Source organism: Arvicola amphibius, chromosome 6 (assembly GCF_903992535.2).
Source record: "Arvicola amphibius chromosome 6, mArvAmp1.2, whole genome shotgun sequence".
NCBI lineage: Eukaryota > Metazoa > Chordata > Mammalia > Rodentia > Cricetidae > Arvicola > Arvicola amphibius.
The window spans coordinates 41,683,257-41,700,058 of record NC_052052.2 but is presented as its reverse complement, the minus strand read 5'-3'; the positions used below and the strand labels follow the sequence as shown (position 1 = coordinate 41,700,058).

The following is a 16,802-nucleotide window of genomic DNA, read 5'->3' as shown; positions in this document are numbered from 1 at the left end:
TTTTTATTAAATGAAAGAGATTGGTTAGCATCCCTGAGCTCTTGTCTGCCATTAAGTTACTTTGCATGCGCTTTCAACCGGATCTGGTGACGATTGTTGATGACCTTCGCCTCGACATCCTGCTGCGCATGCTGAAGTCACCACATTTTAGTGCTAAGATGAATTCCCTCAAAGAAGTAAGTTTGTTTGTACCCGTTTCTTAGACTTGACTCAGATGTGGTTAGTAGTATAAAGGAGATGGGAGAAAGAATAGTTTCTCTTGACCATGTAAGACAGAGATAACAGTGGTACTGTGTGTGAATTGTCTGTTAGTAAGGTCATATGTGTATTTTCAAGGTTTACTCCCTGAAAACATCATGAAATGTCCCACAGTATATCACCTTTAAACTTTCCTAAAGGACAGTTGTTTTTATTTCAGATGTAACTCTATCTTCTCGCTGATGTTAGGACCAAAACGAAGTGACTAATAATAGTGTGAGTCTAAGCAACATGCTGAAAATACTTTCCTCAGCCTCCTAGAGTTCACTTAGAACTGCACAAACAGTATGCTCGGCTCCAGGAAATGACAGGTTAAACCAGTGCCATTCTGCCATGATTCCAGTCACTTTTCCTTTAGTTTGGGGTTTTTGGCTCTATCCTGGACTATTTTAAATTGAAAGAAGAATTTATTGAAAGGCTGATCTATTTCACGTATGTGAAGAATTTAATAACTAGACCATGAATTCAGGTAAAGACATGTGAACAAGTAGAATTTGACTGGGACACTGTCTGTAAAGAGGTCATGGCATGGACAGTTCACAAGCTGAATAACCTGAAGTTCCCATCTCCAGAGAGGGATTGCTGCCTCTTTCCTTCAGTTATAAAATAGGGAGGACAGTTGTGCTTGCAGTTTGGGTTAGAGCCAGTCAAGGGTGGTCTAAGGATTGAGAAGAGTTGGGAATGATTCCATGTTTTTTAAAGAGACCCCACCGTTAGTAGTCTGTTAACCTTGAAGAAATAAGTTGGTTTCAAAGTATTTTGATTATCAAACTGAGTTATATATGTCTGTAAAAGTTGCTATACATATATGAGAGATGTTGATTATGCATATTTGATTCAGTCATGTAAATACTATCATTTTAGGTAACCAAATTAATAGAAGATAGTACCTTATCCAAATCTGTGAAGAATGCTATAGATACAGACAGATTACTGGATTGGCTAGTTGAAAACTCTGTTCTGTCAATTGCACTGGAAGGTAAGTTGCTTTTGAAAAATAAAAATTTTCATGTATTGCCAGCCGTGCCATGTTGGGCTGCTGTGTTGGGATTCACCTTTTTGGGCAACCCTAGTTGCAACTTGGTACGTTCCAGGGTAGGAGTGTGAGGATTAGAAATGTTAGGTAGGGCTGGGTGGCCGTGGCACATGCCTTTAATCCCAGCACTCAGGAGGCAGAAGCAGGAGGATCTCTGTTGAGTTTGAGGCCAGTCTGGTCTACAAGAACTAGTTCCAGGACAGGCTCCAAAGCTACAGAGAAACCCTGTCTCAAAAAATAAACAAAAAAGAAAGAAAGAAATGTTAAGTAGGAGAAACAGAGATAAAGAAAGAAACACAGAGACATAGGATAGTATCCAGAGGGCCACTACTCAGTTTCTCCTGCTTACTGAGTTCTGAGTTCGCCCATCTTTAATTTTCCATATACTTTTATTCTTCAATACAAAAGGGGGAAGAAGGTAAAAGCTGCTTTAACATAATACAAAAGGCAACCAGAACAGTCACTTGCACCAGTACTTGAAATAGCAAGTCATAATTTCTTGAGAAAAGCATTCTGTTGTTTAGACAGTGAATCCACCCTAGACCAAGTATCCCGAAGGCAGCCACTTCCAAGGTCAAACATCCTATTTCAAAGGAAGGAACAGAAGTACTTGAATTCTCTGACCATAGGTCAGGGTGGAATGGATCTACCTATCTAGGCCATCTTAATGTCCAAAACACCAAGTAACCACATCTTAGGTCAGGGTGTGAAGCCATAGTTCTCAACAACTTTGAGCAAGCTTCAGACAAAGATGGAATAAGCTCACTTTTTGGGCCCCCAGAGATGTGTAAATTTTTTTTAATTTTAAAAGGAACAAAAATTTTGTTTCTTTTTATTAGCCTTTAGATAATCTTAGGAAATTATTACTGCTTTGAATTAATAGAGTCATAGAGTCATTATTCACCGTATCTGGTTTCCCCTCTGTTTCCTACATTAGGCAACATAGACCAAGCACAATACTGTGATCGCATAAAGGGAATTATTGAACTCTTGGGCAGTAAATTGTCATTGGATGAACTCACTAAAATCTGGAAAATACAAGTAAGTTGAGAAGAATTATCTTTGCCTTTTTCTGATAAGTTCTTAACCATAGGAAAGGGCGTAGGGTGGTGAGGAGTCTAGGAAATTGAACCTCATCTGGTTTTAACTAATCTGGTTTACGGCTTATTGAAATTATATATATATAAGTAGTTGAGGATTTAGCGGATTTAGTTCAGTGATAGGGTACTTGCCTAGCAAATACAGTGTCCTAAGTTCCACCCTCAGTTCTAGAAAAAATAAATTACATATATAAAGTGAATGTCTGACATAAGAACAGACAGGAGGACCAGTAGAACCGAATTGAAGACCCAGATATCAAGCCACACATCTTTGAACACCTGATATTTGATAAAGAAGCAAAAAATATCAAATAGAAAAAAAAAAGCGTATTGAACAAATGGTGCTGGCATAACTGGATATCAACATGTAGAAAAATGAAAATAGACCCATATCTATCACCATGCACAAAACTCAAGTCCAAATGGATCAAAGACCTCAACATAAAGCCAGCCACACTGAACCTTATAGAAGAGAAAGTGGGAAGTACACTTGAACGCATTGGCACAGGGAATCACTTCCTAAATATAACCCCAGCAGCACAGACACTGAGAGAAACAATTAAGAAATGGAACCTCCTGAAACTGAAAAGCTTCTTAAAGCAAAGGACACGGTCAACAAGACAAAACGACAGCCTACAGAATGGGAAAAGATCTTCACTAACCCCACATCGGACAGAGGTCTGATCTCCAAAATATACAAAGAACTCAAGAAATTGGACACCAAAAGATCATATAATCCAATAAAAAAAAAAATGGAGTATAGACCTAAACAGAGAACTCTCAACAGAGAAATCTAAAATGACTGAAAGACACTTAAGGAAATGTTCAACATCCTTAGTCATCAGAGAAATGCAAATCAAAACAACTCTGAGATTCCATCTTACACCTGTAAGAATGGCCAAAATCAAAAACACTGATGACAGTTTATGCTGGAGAGGTTGTGGGGAAAGGGGAACACTTCTGCATTGCTGGTGGGAATGTAAGCTGGTACAACCCCTTTGGACGTCAGTGTGGCGATTTCTCAGAAAATGAGGAAAGAATTTATCTCAAGACCCAGTAATACCACTTTTGGGTATATATCCAAAGAATGCTCAATCGTGCCACAAGGACATGTGCTCAACTATGTTCATAGCAGCTTTGTTTGTCATAGCCAGAACCTGGAAACAACCTAAATGCCCCCTCAATCGAAGAATGGATAAGAAAAATGTGGTACATTTATACAGTGGAGTACTACACAGCAGAAAAAAATGACGACAGCTTGAATTTTGCAGGAAAATGGATGTAGCTAGAAAACATTATTTTGAGTGAGGTACCAGACACAGAAAGACAATTATCACATGTACTCACTCATAAGTGGTTTTTAAACATAAAGCACATAAAGCCAGTTTACAAACCACAATCCTAGAGAATTTAGACAACAATGCAGACATTAAGAGAGACTTACATAGATATAATCTACATGGGAAGTAGAAAGTAGAAAAAGACAAGATCTCCTGAGTAAACTGGGAGCATGGGGACCTTGAGGGAGGATCGAAGAGGGAAAGGAGGGAAGGGAGAGACAGGGAGGGGAGCAGAGAAAAATCTAGAGCTCAATAAATATCAACAAAATAAAAAAAAGTGAATGTCATATTCACAAGACATTTCAGACTTTAGACTAGTCTTATTTCTTCAGTTAAAAAAAAATGTCAGAATCTTCCCAAAAGCTGTATATCAGCTAGTACAGAGCTAAGAATTGGTATGCATCTTCTGTTTATCTACCCAGTTATTTTCCCTTCTATTGTTAATGTTCATTAATAATTTTTCCTGTTAGTCTGATAAATGAGAATGATATTAGCAGCAGGGTTTTAGATTCTTGCTTACTAGGACTCTCATGTATGGCAAACCCCAACATGCCCTTCCTTTTTTGTTTGCTTTCCCATATTCTGGCTGCCTTTTTTTTTTCCCCCCCCTAAAGACAAGATCTCACTATATAGTCCATGCTGGACTTGAAATTGCAATCCTCTTACTTTCCTGTTTGTTGGGATTATAGATGTGTTTTATCATGCACAGCTAGTATTCCTTCTGAAATTTTCCATTAAATTATTTTTTCTACTTTGCTTTTTCCCCCTCCTCAAACCTTAATCTTTTGCTCTTTTCTCACTCAAGAGCTTTCACTGCTCAGTTTCATCCACTCCGGTGGCTCTAATTACATTTGTACATTGCTGACTATGAATCATTCCTCTAATTCAGACCAAGCAGTGCAGCATGTGTCTCACCTAATTGCTAAACCAGAGTGAAATCTGGCGCTTTTCTTAACTGTGTCTATTTAATCTGTATTAGTCAAAATCTGGTCAGAAACAAATTGCTAGGCCTTCAGTCACATGGAATTTGCCCTGGGGAATTATTTACAAAGTAAGTATACACATGGAATACAGACATACATGAATATATACAGACAAAACACCCATACACATAATATAAACAATTTTTTAAAATTTTAAACAAAAAAATAAGAACAAAAATGGTGTTGCTAAGGTGGAAGAATGCTAGGGGGAATAGATAGAAAGGAGCATCAGGCCCAAGGAGAGGCACTTTGAGTACAGGTGCTGAAGCTGGAAAGTGCCTCTCCAGCTCGCACTGCCAGAACACTTGCTGCCTCACCTGGAGCCAAGCCTCCATTCTCTGAGCCTGACCCTCTCCCAGTACTGCCCCTCACTGACAGTATTATAGGAAGCTAACTGGCAGAGAACTGTTGGAATACAGTTCACTGATTCCTTCCCCAGCATTACAGAGCAGACCCACAGTTAGGGAATAAAGAAAAGCTGTCCTAGGTCTCTAGACTTTACTTTCCATATCTTGGCTTTGACTGAATACCCTCATATAATGTTGTTTTCTGAGTATACATTTTGAACCCACATGAGGTTGAAGATTGGGGTATGTGTATGTATGTGTGTATTCATGTAATCCTACATTTGATGTACAACTGTATATGCTTAGTGGATATGGGGGAAATTAACTGCATCTACAAAGACTCCCCTGCTTTTCAAGTTTCTTTCCAAACAAGATAAACACGGAGGCATGACTGTCTTATGACTGAGATTATAAAGTGAGTGTCAGTCATCTACAGTAGGGTCTACAGCTCTCTGCAGATACTTACTGCCCATAAGATCAATAAGTAAGCTGGGCAGTGGTGGCACACACCTTTAATCCCAGCACTCAGGAGGCAGAGGCAGGCGGATCTCTGGGAGTTCGAGGCCAGTCTGGTCTACAAGAGCTAGTTCCAGGACAGGCACCAAAGCTATAGAGAAACCCTGTCTCGAAAAGGAAAAAAGAAGGAAGGAAGGAAGGAAGGAAGGAAGGAAAGATTTTTAAGTATCAGTTGAAGTCACAAAGAATTTAGAATCAACATTTAATATGGGGCCGATAATACTCTCAACTGTGATCACCATCTGTAAAAACACTGAAAATGTATTTGCCTTGTAATTTATCAGTTCACAATAATTCAATATAATTTTTTTGTTGAAAATACTTTATTCTCTTCCTAAAGTAAATGTCAGATCGTGATTCTTGTGCTTTTTTACATGTAGAAGATAATACTACTGAAAGTTGAAATGCTGATAAACATTAGTAATAGTTGCTTCCTGTAACCCTGCCAGTGTTATTATGGAAGTGAATGCTGATGAGATTAGAGTCTAATTAATTTTTGGTGCGTGTCGCTTGTATAGATTGTCAGGAAGAAGACTTAGGTTTTGCCAAGTCCCAGAACTTAACTTGCTCCTGATGTCCACTTTCTTCTAGTCAGGACAGTCATCTACGGTAATTGAGAACATTCATACTATTATTGCTGCGGCAGCTGTGAAGTTTAATGCAGATCAGCTTAATCATTTGTTTGTTCTCATTCAAAAGGTAAGATTTAAACTCTAGCCCATCCCCCAACAGCTTTGTTTAAATGTGCTTTTCTTTTCTTACCTTATTAGCCTCCCCCTACCCCCGCTCAAATTCGAAAGTGTTTACTAACTTCACCCTGTGTCTTGTCTGTTCTTTTGTGCAGAGCTGGGAGAGCGAGAGTGACCGAGTAAGACAGAAACTGTTGAGTCTGATTGGGCGGATTGGCCGTGAAGCTCGATTTGAGGCTACTTCTGGAAAGGCAGGAAAATCAAATGGAATTTACTAGCTACAGCTGTCTATGCATATGAGATGGCTCATCATAATGGTGCTATTGCAGGTGTTAGACGTGCTCTGGGAACTGGCTCACCTTCCAACCTTGCCCAGTAGCCTTATTCAGCAAGCCTTGGAGGAGCACCTGACAATCCTTAGTGATGCCTACGCAGTGAAGGAAGCAATCAAGAGGAGCTACATCATTAAGTGCATAGAAGACATTAAAAGGGTTGGTTCTAGTTTTGCTCAAATTTTGTTGTCAGAGCAATAATAATATTGTCTGAGTGATTAGAGCCAAGAAAGTTTCTTTCCCCATTACGTAAACTAAGAGAAATGTCCTGTTTGGAAGCTGTTACCTTAGAGTCCAAATGTGGGAGCTTAGGTTTTGTTTTGTTATCAAGTCACTTAATATTTCTCTTAAAATGAATTTTCAGCCTGGAGAATGGTCAGGTTTGGAAAAAAACAAGAAAGATGGATTCAAGGTAAGTATTTCCATATGGAATCAGCTAAGGTATTCTAATTTTAAAATTACCTTTAATAAATTGCATCATACTTTTAAATATTTTAGGGCTTATTAGACTGATATTAGTATATAAATGTGATCTTTATGAGATATGATTTATTTGGGAGTTGGTATCTGTTTACCCTTAAAAGGAAAAAAATTAAAATTCCATTGAAAAGGTAATTTTTAGAACTTTTATGAAATTGTATAACTTTCAGCTTTATTTTCCTTTTACGTTAGATCTAAAGTATATATACAATTTTTAAAGTAATTAAATTCTAAATAAATCTGTCCTCACTTTTCTCTCCTAAGGGAAAGATAAATATTTGTGGATGAAAAAGAAGGGGAAGGTGCATGTGATGCTAGCATACAGGAGATTTTAAGTATTTGGTGCACCTATGTGTGCACATGCTTTTCTTCTCGTGGCATCCATGACCCGAGCCACGGGCAGCTCTCCAGGTAGCCCAGACTTAAAGCCCAGTCAGTGATAGGAAGGATTTTGGTTTTGGAGTTTCATATTAATAACATATAAATGTTTCTGGTAAAAATAGATAGAGGGTTAGTATTTCATCAGCCAAACTGTTCCGTGGTTTCCATTGGTGATTCTTCAAAGGAGCTGGGACACTGCTGGCTTTCATCTGTGTATCCACAGACACATAGCTCTTGCTAAGAAGCTTTGACAATTTACTGAGCTTTTATGCACTTTAGTTTATCTGGCTAGAAAGTTTAGGTGGGGGTATAAGAATATGGTGTTTCATATTTCTAACACTGAAATTTGATTAGCAGAATTTTCTGCATACGATCTAGCTTTAGTGATTTTCAAAAGCATTCACAAGCTGGAGCTAGTAATGCTGGGGTTAAAAGGAATGACGAATGTTTAATTCAGCAACCTTGCTTGCTTCCGACTCAGATGGAATTGAAAATTTTCCAGTTCCCTCAGCACAGTGACTCAGACAATTTAGCAGTCTCTCTTCTTATGATTGAATGATTTTCACTGAGTTATTAAAATGTATATCCTTCGATAGTATCAGTAAAAGAAAAGGAGACTCTAGAAAAATGCTCTTTTCTTATAGGCAACAGACTTTTTTTTTCTTTATGCAGGTTGAAGCTGAAGGGATATCTCCCTTTCTCCAGGGAAATAGCTTTTAAATCCAGAGACTCCTTTGGACCTTTGTTCCTCCCTTGTCACAGCTAAGCATCACCTAGCTCTCCTAGGCAGCTGCATCATTGTGTCTTTATTGCTTCTCTTTGCAGTCACTTCATTCATGTCTGTTGCTTTATAGTAAAACAACAGCAAAAAGGGAACTACTGGTCATTTTGCAGATTCAAAAGGAATATTCTTCCTTTTTACCTCCCCTTCCCCCACTGCTCTCAGAAAGGAAATCCTAGTGCACTGTTGCTCTTTCCAAGTAACAATAGCTTGCATTTTATGTAGCCCTTGCCAGTTGGCTAAGTCATTCACAGATACTCAAAGTACACATTGCTAAAGGGGGGCAGTGGGAAGATTAAAGCCCCCTGGCAGGGGAGTGAAGTATTTACTGCCACTAAAGGTGTTTTTCTATGCTATGCCCTTTCCTGCCAGGCAGCAAGGTGGGCTGACTGGGGATTATGTCTCCCTGCCAGGCTACACAGAAACTAAGCGAAGGGTAAGACAAGCTCACCCACCTCTTCTTACTCCCCTCCTGCCCTCAGCAACCTCTTCTCCCCAACTGATTCCCCTTCCTGCTGCTTTTGACACTCCAAGTTCCCAAATTCCACTGTCCTGTTCAGAAATTCTGGCCTTTATTTCTGTAGATTCTGCCAAGGTACCCTCAGCTCCCCTTTGGTCCTCTTTCCTTTGCTTCTTTTATACCCTCCACTGTCCACCCCCAACCCTTTGTCTCTTATTTCACTTCTTATTTCCTTCAGTTAAAAATTTTAAATGTTCTCATCCAAAAAATAATTACTAAACCAAAAAAAATTATGTTTACTCCAGTAGTGGTGTTTGCATATTCCATAGGCTATCTTTTGATCTCCTAACAGCACCTGGCAGGCTTCTGGTAAATATAGTTTTCTTCCTCTTCCTCCCCTGCACTGTCTGAAGACACATAAAGCTGTTCTTAACCAGGTTGAATATCCCTTCTCTGAAACACTTGGGACCTATGGTATTTCCAATTTCGGAGCCTTTTGGATTTTAGAGTATTTACATAAACTTTACTGGTTGAGCATCCCAAATTAAAAATAAGAAAAGTTTTGAACATAATATTAACACTCAAAAAAGCTTTCAATTTTAGAATTCAGATTTTTGGATTGAGAACAATCGACCTTATATTAGTGAGTTGTCTCTGTTTGCTGAAACATAATAAAGCTAGCAAGATGTCCTCGGTACAAATAATCTCACAGTGGTGTGGTTAGTGAGGAGAAAAGTCTTCTTAAAGACTTTTTTCCTGCATATAAAACTTTACGTTGTTTCTAAATAAAAATCTAAAGCTGAAAAAGCAAAACATAAAAAGTGGGTGCTGTTCAGCCCCAAGAAGAGAGGACTCAAAGAATATGAGTGGTTTCTTTAGGTCTTCAGAGGGTAAAAGCAGAGAAATGGCATGGGCTTAGTTTTATATCTCCTAAGATACTGCGTAGAAACATGTTCACATGGGAGGAGTGAGTGGCTGTCCTAGTGAAGTGTCTGAACACAGTGCCTGCCTGTTGAGGAAGTGACCGTGTGATGAGTTTCATGAAAATGAAGAGAACCTAGGTTTGTAGACATCCAAGTTGGGATTTGTAGCTTCCTCTAACATCACTCTAATTTGGACAATACACTAAATTCAGTGAAATTATCAAATATATTTAGTTATTTTCAACCATCTTTAGCAATCAGGAGAGTAATTTTCAATTTTTCTTATAACTTTATAATATACCATAGATAATAGTGATTAACATTTTTTTCCTGGTTGCTAACCTTCAGAGAGACTGTATCAGCAGTGAATCTTAAATTCCAATTTATATGTTTTTCTTTTAATTTTATTGTATAAAGAGTAACATTTAAAGTATAATTGCTTTAGCCATAATTTACCTAATTAGTCATAATGCTACTTTTTAATGTATCTACTTATTGCTAAAGTGTGTGTGTGTGCGCGTGCGTGGTGCATATATAAACCCTTTTTTCCTTCTGTAATCCTTTTGGAAGATCAGTTCGAAATAAAGCCTCACAATTTTCATCATTGTGTTTTACAATCTTGTTTTAGCAAAAAAATATTCTGGCTAATTTTAGAACTATTTGGCATATATATATATATATATATCATAGAAATAAGGTATATATATACATATATAAATAAGGACATATATATATACCTTATTTCTATGATTTGAAGATGCCAGAGACTGCAGCCTGCATTACAGAGACACTAAATTTGTAGAGAAGAACAGAAACTACCTTTTGGTACTGAAATTTAGCTCAGTTAGTACATTGCTTACTTAGCATGGACAAGGTCCAGGGTTGCATTCCTAGCACCCCACAAGCCAAGTGTGGTGACACATGCCTGTAATCCTAGCACTCAAGAAATGGAGGCAAGAGAATCAGACATTTAATATCATCCATCACCTTCAACTAGGTAATTAGTTAGTGGCTAAACATGGTACCTTGAGACTCTGCCCCCATCCCAAGAAAAGAAAAAAAGGTTGTTTTACATTTATTGGCTATTGTTCAGACTCATAGCCAGAGACTAAATGTAAACGTGTATTTGTTTTGTTTTTTATCAATTATGTGTGATTTTATCTTAAAACACTAATAATCATTATTTGTAGTAGTGTTTTGGACCACTCAAATCTTTGGTACTGGGGCTACTAGGAATTGTGTCTGGGCCTTGCACATGTAGGCAAGTATGTTAAATCCCAGCAATCCTTCAGCATACTGAAGCATGTGGAGTTTGTGTACTCTTCTTCTTTCAGAAAGTAACTTTTTACAGGTCGAGCAGCTTCTTGTAAATTAGAGTGCAACTTAAGGCAGAGAGGCCCCAGCATGAGTGACAGAACCCTGTGCAAAGGAAGAATCTGCATGCCAGCTCTGGCTTTGAAAATATTTGAATTGTTTTGAGTCACTGAAAATATTTGAATTGTTTTGAGTCACAACAGGCTAGTTAGTGCTGATAAAATGTTTCTGATAACATTTAAACAGAAAATTAGTAGCCCAAATTGAGACTTAAAGGCCATCCTTGTTTGGTAGTACGTATAATAAATAGCAGCTTAATTCAGATAGCCTTTTGTGTCTAGGTAAGTTTGTATATAAAAGATATGGACAGTTAAAAAGCTTACACTTAATGCTTAGTGGCTGGTAAGTGTCTCTTGAGTAGTATCAATTTGAGAAATGTTAAAGGTCATAGAAATGTGTCTTAGAATCCAGGAAATATGGTATTTCGTAATTATTGGCTTATTTGGCTCTTGTATTTAAGATGAGGAAAAAGTATTGTTTGGCAGTAACTTGCACACAGTAACCTATAGTAGTAGATGTGTTTCTTTAAAAGACTTCAATACTGTTCTATCAATTAGGATCTTCATTTTGCAGAAAAATTTGATAAAACTACTTAAAACAAAAAAAATCAGCCTTTCAAATAAGTACTAAGGCTTTAGTTGATGTTTTGGCTAATAATCAGTTGATTAATAGCACTTAATCTGATACCAATTTTTTAATGAAATTTTATAGTTCCAAAGATGCTATTGATTAAAGGCCAATTCTCTTTAAGGAGAATTGCATGCATGTCAGGTTTCTTTGATCTGCAACACAAAAATCTGATTGTCATACCAGTTTCAGAAATAATATATTTAAAGTGTAGTCTGAGTAAAATGTCCATAATAGTTAATAAAAATAGTAATGGGGTTGGGTGGAGGAAGGGAAGTACTAGGAATTGAACCCAGGACTTCACACATGCTAAACTCATGCTCTGCCTCTGAGCTCTACCGAAGCCCCTTAATAATTAAACAGAATTACCTTTTATGAAATTATCTTAAATAGAAATATAATCATTGTCAGTATCTTGATCAGATCACTGATATCTTAATCACATAATTAAAGAAAGGCATTCTTAGTCTGTTTTCCTTGCTGGCTAGTTGAGTGTTAAGCTTTGCTGTCAGTTTACTTTATGGAGTCAACATGTCTTAGCAGCTCTGTGCTACTTATCTATCCTCTGAAGTGGCTAATCCCTTGCCGTCTGTATTTTGCTGATGTCCCCTGTACATTTACTGTCATTTCACATCCACTCCTGTTTGCAGTTCTTGGCCTTAGGAAATTGCATGCAGAATAAGAAGTTGAAGACTGAATTATGATTGCATGGAGATAAGCTAAAAATAAGTAACATGAAAAGGAAAATTGTAGAATGTGTAACAATGAAATAATTGACTTGGAAATTTTTTATAGCTAATAAATGACTGCCATTTACTTCTAAACTTAATTAATGTAACTTCTTTTTAACTCTAGTCATCTCAACTTAATAATCCGCAGTTTGTATGGGTGGTACCAGCTTTGCGCCAGCTCCATGAAATCACTCGCTCATTTATAAAACAGACCTATCAAAAGCAAGACAAGGTAGGAGCAGACTTACTTTTGATTCTTCCATGCATCATCTTTTGTAGTCATTGTAGTAATGGGCAAGCCTGGCTAAGGTTATTGCGTTGATAATAGCTCACTGGCTTATGTTTATTGATGTCATTGATTCTTATCATTTGGAACTCTTGAATTTAAATCACTCTACCTTCATGTCTGAGGACATTTTTCTTTTTGATTGCTTAATTTATAAATATAACTAGGCCAACTTTTTAAAAAAGTAACTATAAGATTTGAAAAAACTCTGGATTATTCCAAAAGGATTACTTTGTTTAAGAGCTATGTAGAGCTTTCTCGATGTCACAGATTTGGGGATAAGATCCAGGAAACCTCACAAAGTGCAATTGTAGTGGTGATACCAAAGAGTTCCACAGTAGTCCAGAATGGAGTGTAAGAAGGGTTTATTTATTTGGGCTAAACCCATAGTAAGGGTAGCAATCCACAGTCCTCTGTGTTCACTGGGAACTGGGACAGAATCCAGGAGAAAAGAGGGCCAGGTTGGCTTTTCGCCTGAACTTATAGTACATGAGACCGCGTCCATAGTGGGTCAGTATCTTAAAGGTTATTGACTGAAGGCGTTCCCACAACATGCAATACTCTGTTCCAGTGTTCATTTCTCTTTAAAAGTAATAGCAATGATTTAGTTCCCTGGGAGGAGGGCACTTATTAATAGGAGTAGTAAGAAATCAATTTTGAATAAAATACCAGACTGTGTTAACTGTCATCCAAAGTCTCCTCCATGCTGTCTCTTTCATCTGGAGCACCTCCTAAAATAGAAGCTGTAGTAAACCAGCCAAATGACTGTAGAGTCTCACGCCACTTTTCACTTTTGTTGTTTTTGTTAAGAGCATTATTCAAGACCTGAAGAAGAATTTTGAAATAGTCAAATTGGTAACAGGAAGTTTACTAGCTTGTCATCGACTTGCAGCAGCTGTGGCTGGGCCTGGAGGCTTAACTGGCTTGACACTGGTGGATGGCCGCTACACTTACCGGGAGGTATCAGGCACTGTGTTTTTGTTTCATGGTTTTCAACATTCATTTAACTTTTCTATTTGAGTTGTAAAGTAAATATTTGTTGGGTACAACTGTAAAAGGGTACTGTGAACTACCTTTGTAATGAGGGAACACTTTTTTTTTTTTGGTTTTTCGAGACAGAGTTTCTCTCTGTGGCTTTGGAGCCTGTCCTGGAACTCGCTCTTGTAGACCAGGCTGGCCTCGAACTCACAGAGATCCGTCTGCCTGAGGGAGCACTTTTGAATCTTAACTATAATTGTATTTTTTTTTCTTCCTTTTTTTTCCCATTAGATTTACTAATTTGTTGTTTTGTTGTTTTGCGCGTGTGTGTGTGTGTGTGTGTGTGTGTGTATGTGTGTGTGTGTGTGTGTGTACCACATATGGGCCTGGTGTTCACAGAGGTCAGAAGAAGGTATCAAATTCCCTGGAACCGGAGTAACAGATAGTTGTGAACCACCATGTTGGTGCTGTGAATTGAACTCAGGTCCTCTGCAAGAGCAATAATTACTCTTAACCACCATGCCATCTTTCCAGTACTTAGCTATAATTTCAAATTGAAGTTCAGAAAAGTAATATTGTTAGCAACAATTGCTAACTGTGTAGATCATGCATTTTTTTCAAATCAATTGATTGCTAATGGTGTTTTAAAAACTGGGTGCGGTGCCTCACACCTGTAATCCAAGAATCCTCAGACCAGTGGCTCTCTACTTTCCTAATGATGCAGTCCTTTAATACAGTTCCTCATATGTTGTGGTCACCCCCAACCATAAAATTATTTTGTTGCTACTTCATAACTGCAGTTTTGCTGCTTTTATGAATCATAATGTAAATAATCTGCTATGCAGGGTATTTGATGTGTGAACTCTATGAAAGGGTCATTCGGCACCCCCAAGGGGCTCTGACTCACAGGTGAGAACTGCTGCTGCAGACTGAGGCAGTATGATTTTTGTGAACTCATGGCATGGGCTATAGTTTGAATTCTATGCTATTCTGGAATTCAGAGTGAGACCTTGTTTCATATAAAACAAAGCAACAGCAAAAAACTGCCAGAAATAAAACTTAATTCACCACTTGTAAGCATGGTGGATCCTTTGGAGATTACCAAAATTGAATTTACATATAAAATCAACTGACTTTGTAATTAATTTGAGGTTGCTTCTGCTGCATTGTACTATTGGCTGCTAAGTCCATTTTCCACATTTACTTTATCTTACATTACAGGAGAAGTGTTCTATGTAAGCCTTTTTTGTCAAGTTTTGTTGTGATGTTCCTTATAGGTATGAATGCCTCAAATGAGTTAACTGGTTGCATTATTGCTTTTTTTTTTTCTTCAGTATTTAGAGGCACATCTGAAATTTTTGGCATTTTTCTTACAAGAAGCTACACTGTATCTCGGGTGGAACCGAGCCAAAGAAATCTGGGAGTGCCTTGTGACTGGCCAGGATGTCTGCGAGTTAGATCGAGAGGTGTGTAAGACAGTGTTGAGATGCTGCACTCTGCTCTGGGTCTTGTCTTCTTTCCAGGTTTTGGATCCTGTTTGTATTGTTTCCGTGAACAATAATGGCAGAGTAGGAACTGTAAGTACTAGAAGAAATGTCCTAAAAAAAATTCATGATGTAAATATGTGAGCTCTTTAATCATTTTGATTCAATTCTGGGTCAAATACTAAAGTCTACAAAATGAATTTCGATAAAGAATTATGGGTATAATTTAGTTCTTTTCATTTCCTGTGAAACTAATTTTGTTTGTGAAACTAATTTTAAATCACTACTAAAAATGATCGTTCTTAAAAATGATGTTGTGTCCCCAGAAATGATAGCATGAGTCAAGAGCAACTAAAGCAGAATAGAAACATTTATTGTGACATTTGCAGTTACTAACAGTGAGTCTCAGTTTGCTCTCACTTTACAGAATAGTAATAACTTCTTCCTAGGCATGTTGAAAGGCCTGAGTTTGTGACGGTTCTTAGCAATGTGCCTGGCATGCAGCAAGGCTTAATTGCATGCTGGTGGGAAGACTTGAGTATGAGATCCCATGAAAAGTGTGAGTGCGTGGTCACGGGGAGAGACCTGCCAACTGTCCCCATTGCTCCAGCGTCCAGACATTCCAGCGTGGAGTGTCATTTTAGCAGTTACAGAGATGATGAAAGGGTTAAAATAGTCTCTTCACTGTCTAGATGTCCATGTGTTTTGTCTGTAGTGGGTTGTGGTTGGCCTTAGGGCAATTCTGTCTTGATCCACAGATGTGCTTTGAGTGGTTTACCAAGGGGCAGCACGATCTCGAGAGTGACGTTCAGCAGCAGCTCTTCAAGGAGAAAATTCTGAAACTGGAATCATATGAGATCACTATGAATGGTAAGAAAGCTTACAGCTATTTGTTTTAGATTTTTTTTTTTAGAGTAGAAGCTTTTATTCTTAACTTTATCCTACTTCTCAGAAGCAGCTGAATGTTTTGGAATATTTTTGCATACATATCCACATGGTACCTTACTGAATTTTAAAGTTATATAGCCTAATAGATTAATTTCCCAAATTATCTTTCTGGTATTCCTTAATAAATAGGATTCATTAGGTAAAAATATATCGAAGTACATAATGCTTCCTTCCTTTCAGTTGTTTCTTTTGGCTAAGTTATTTTATTGAGATTCATTTCCTGTGCTATAGAACTCATTTGTAAATACACAGTCAGCAGCTTTTAGTCTGCACCCACTCGTGAGGCCTTGACTGCTTTCTGACATATAAACTTTGTCACCCCAAAAGGAGCCTTGTACCCATACTCATTGGCAACCACTCTCCAGCCTTCCCTTGCCCAGCCTCTAATCTTTTTCCTTTTTGGATTGGCCCAATCTGAATATTTGGTGTGTGTGTGTGTGTGTGTGTGTGTGTGTGTGTGTATGCATGCTAGTTGAGATCTTCTGTAGCTGTTTTCTATGATTGTAATTGAGGCTTAATGTTTTCAAGGCACTCCAGGTTGTTGTATGGATCACTTTAGGAGTATAATATTTCACCGGAGCTGTCCCTTATTCTGTTAGTTCATCCATCATTCTATGAACATTTATTGCTATACCACTCTGAGAGACATGATCATGTAGCAGTTTTGTGTTTTTATTTCTTTTGGTTATGAATTTTAGAGTCACATTGCCATGAAATCTAACTGTAGGATCTATCAAACTTTTTGCAA

General features: G+C 37.8%; 1 protein-coding gene across 3 annotated transcripts in view; it reads left to right on the top strand.

Moving 5' to 3' along the window:
* Positions 1 to 16,802, top strand: part of Usp24 (ubiquitin specific peptidase 24) — a 142,879-nt gene that overhangs the window by 54,371 nt on the left and 71,706 nt on the right. For 2 of the 3 annotated variants that reach the window (XM_038333425.1, XM_038333424.1), the window contains exons 10-20: positions 18 to 176; positions 1,123 to 1,237; positions 2,232 to 2,335; positions 6,172 to 6,279; positions 6,425 to 6,520; positions 6,599 to 6,760; positions 6,966 to 7,013; positions 12,483 to 12,590; positions 13,455 to 13,604; positions 14,957 to 15,088; positions 15,865 to 15,976. In XM_038333425.1, coding sequence (XP_038189353.1) covers positions 18 to 176; positions 1,123 to 1,237; positions 2,232 to 2,335; positions 6,172 to 6,279; positions 6,425 to 6,520; positions 6,599 to 6,760; positions 6,966 to 7,013; positions 12,483 to 12,590; positions 13,455 to 13,604; positions 14,957 to 15,088; positions 15,865 to 15,976 — 1,294 coding nt within the window. The remainder of the gene's footprint in view (positions 1 to 17; positions 177 to 1,122; positions 1,238 to 2,231; positions 2,336 to 6,171; positions 6,280 to 6,424; positions 6,521 to 6,598; positions 6,761 to 6,965; positions 7,014 to 12,482; positions 12,591 to 13,454; positions 13,605 to 14,956; positions 15,089 to 15,864; positions 15,977 to 16,802) is intronic. The other variant, XM_038333426.1, reaches the window with a different exon arrangement.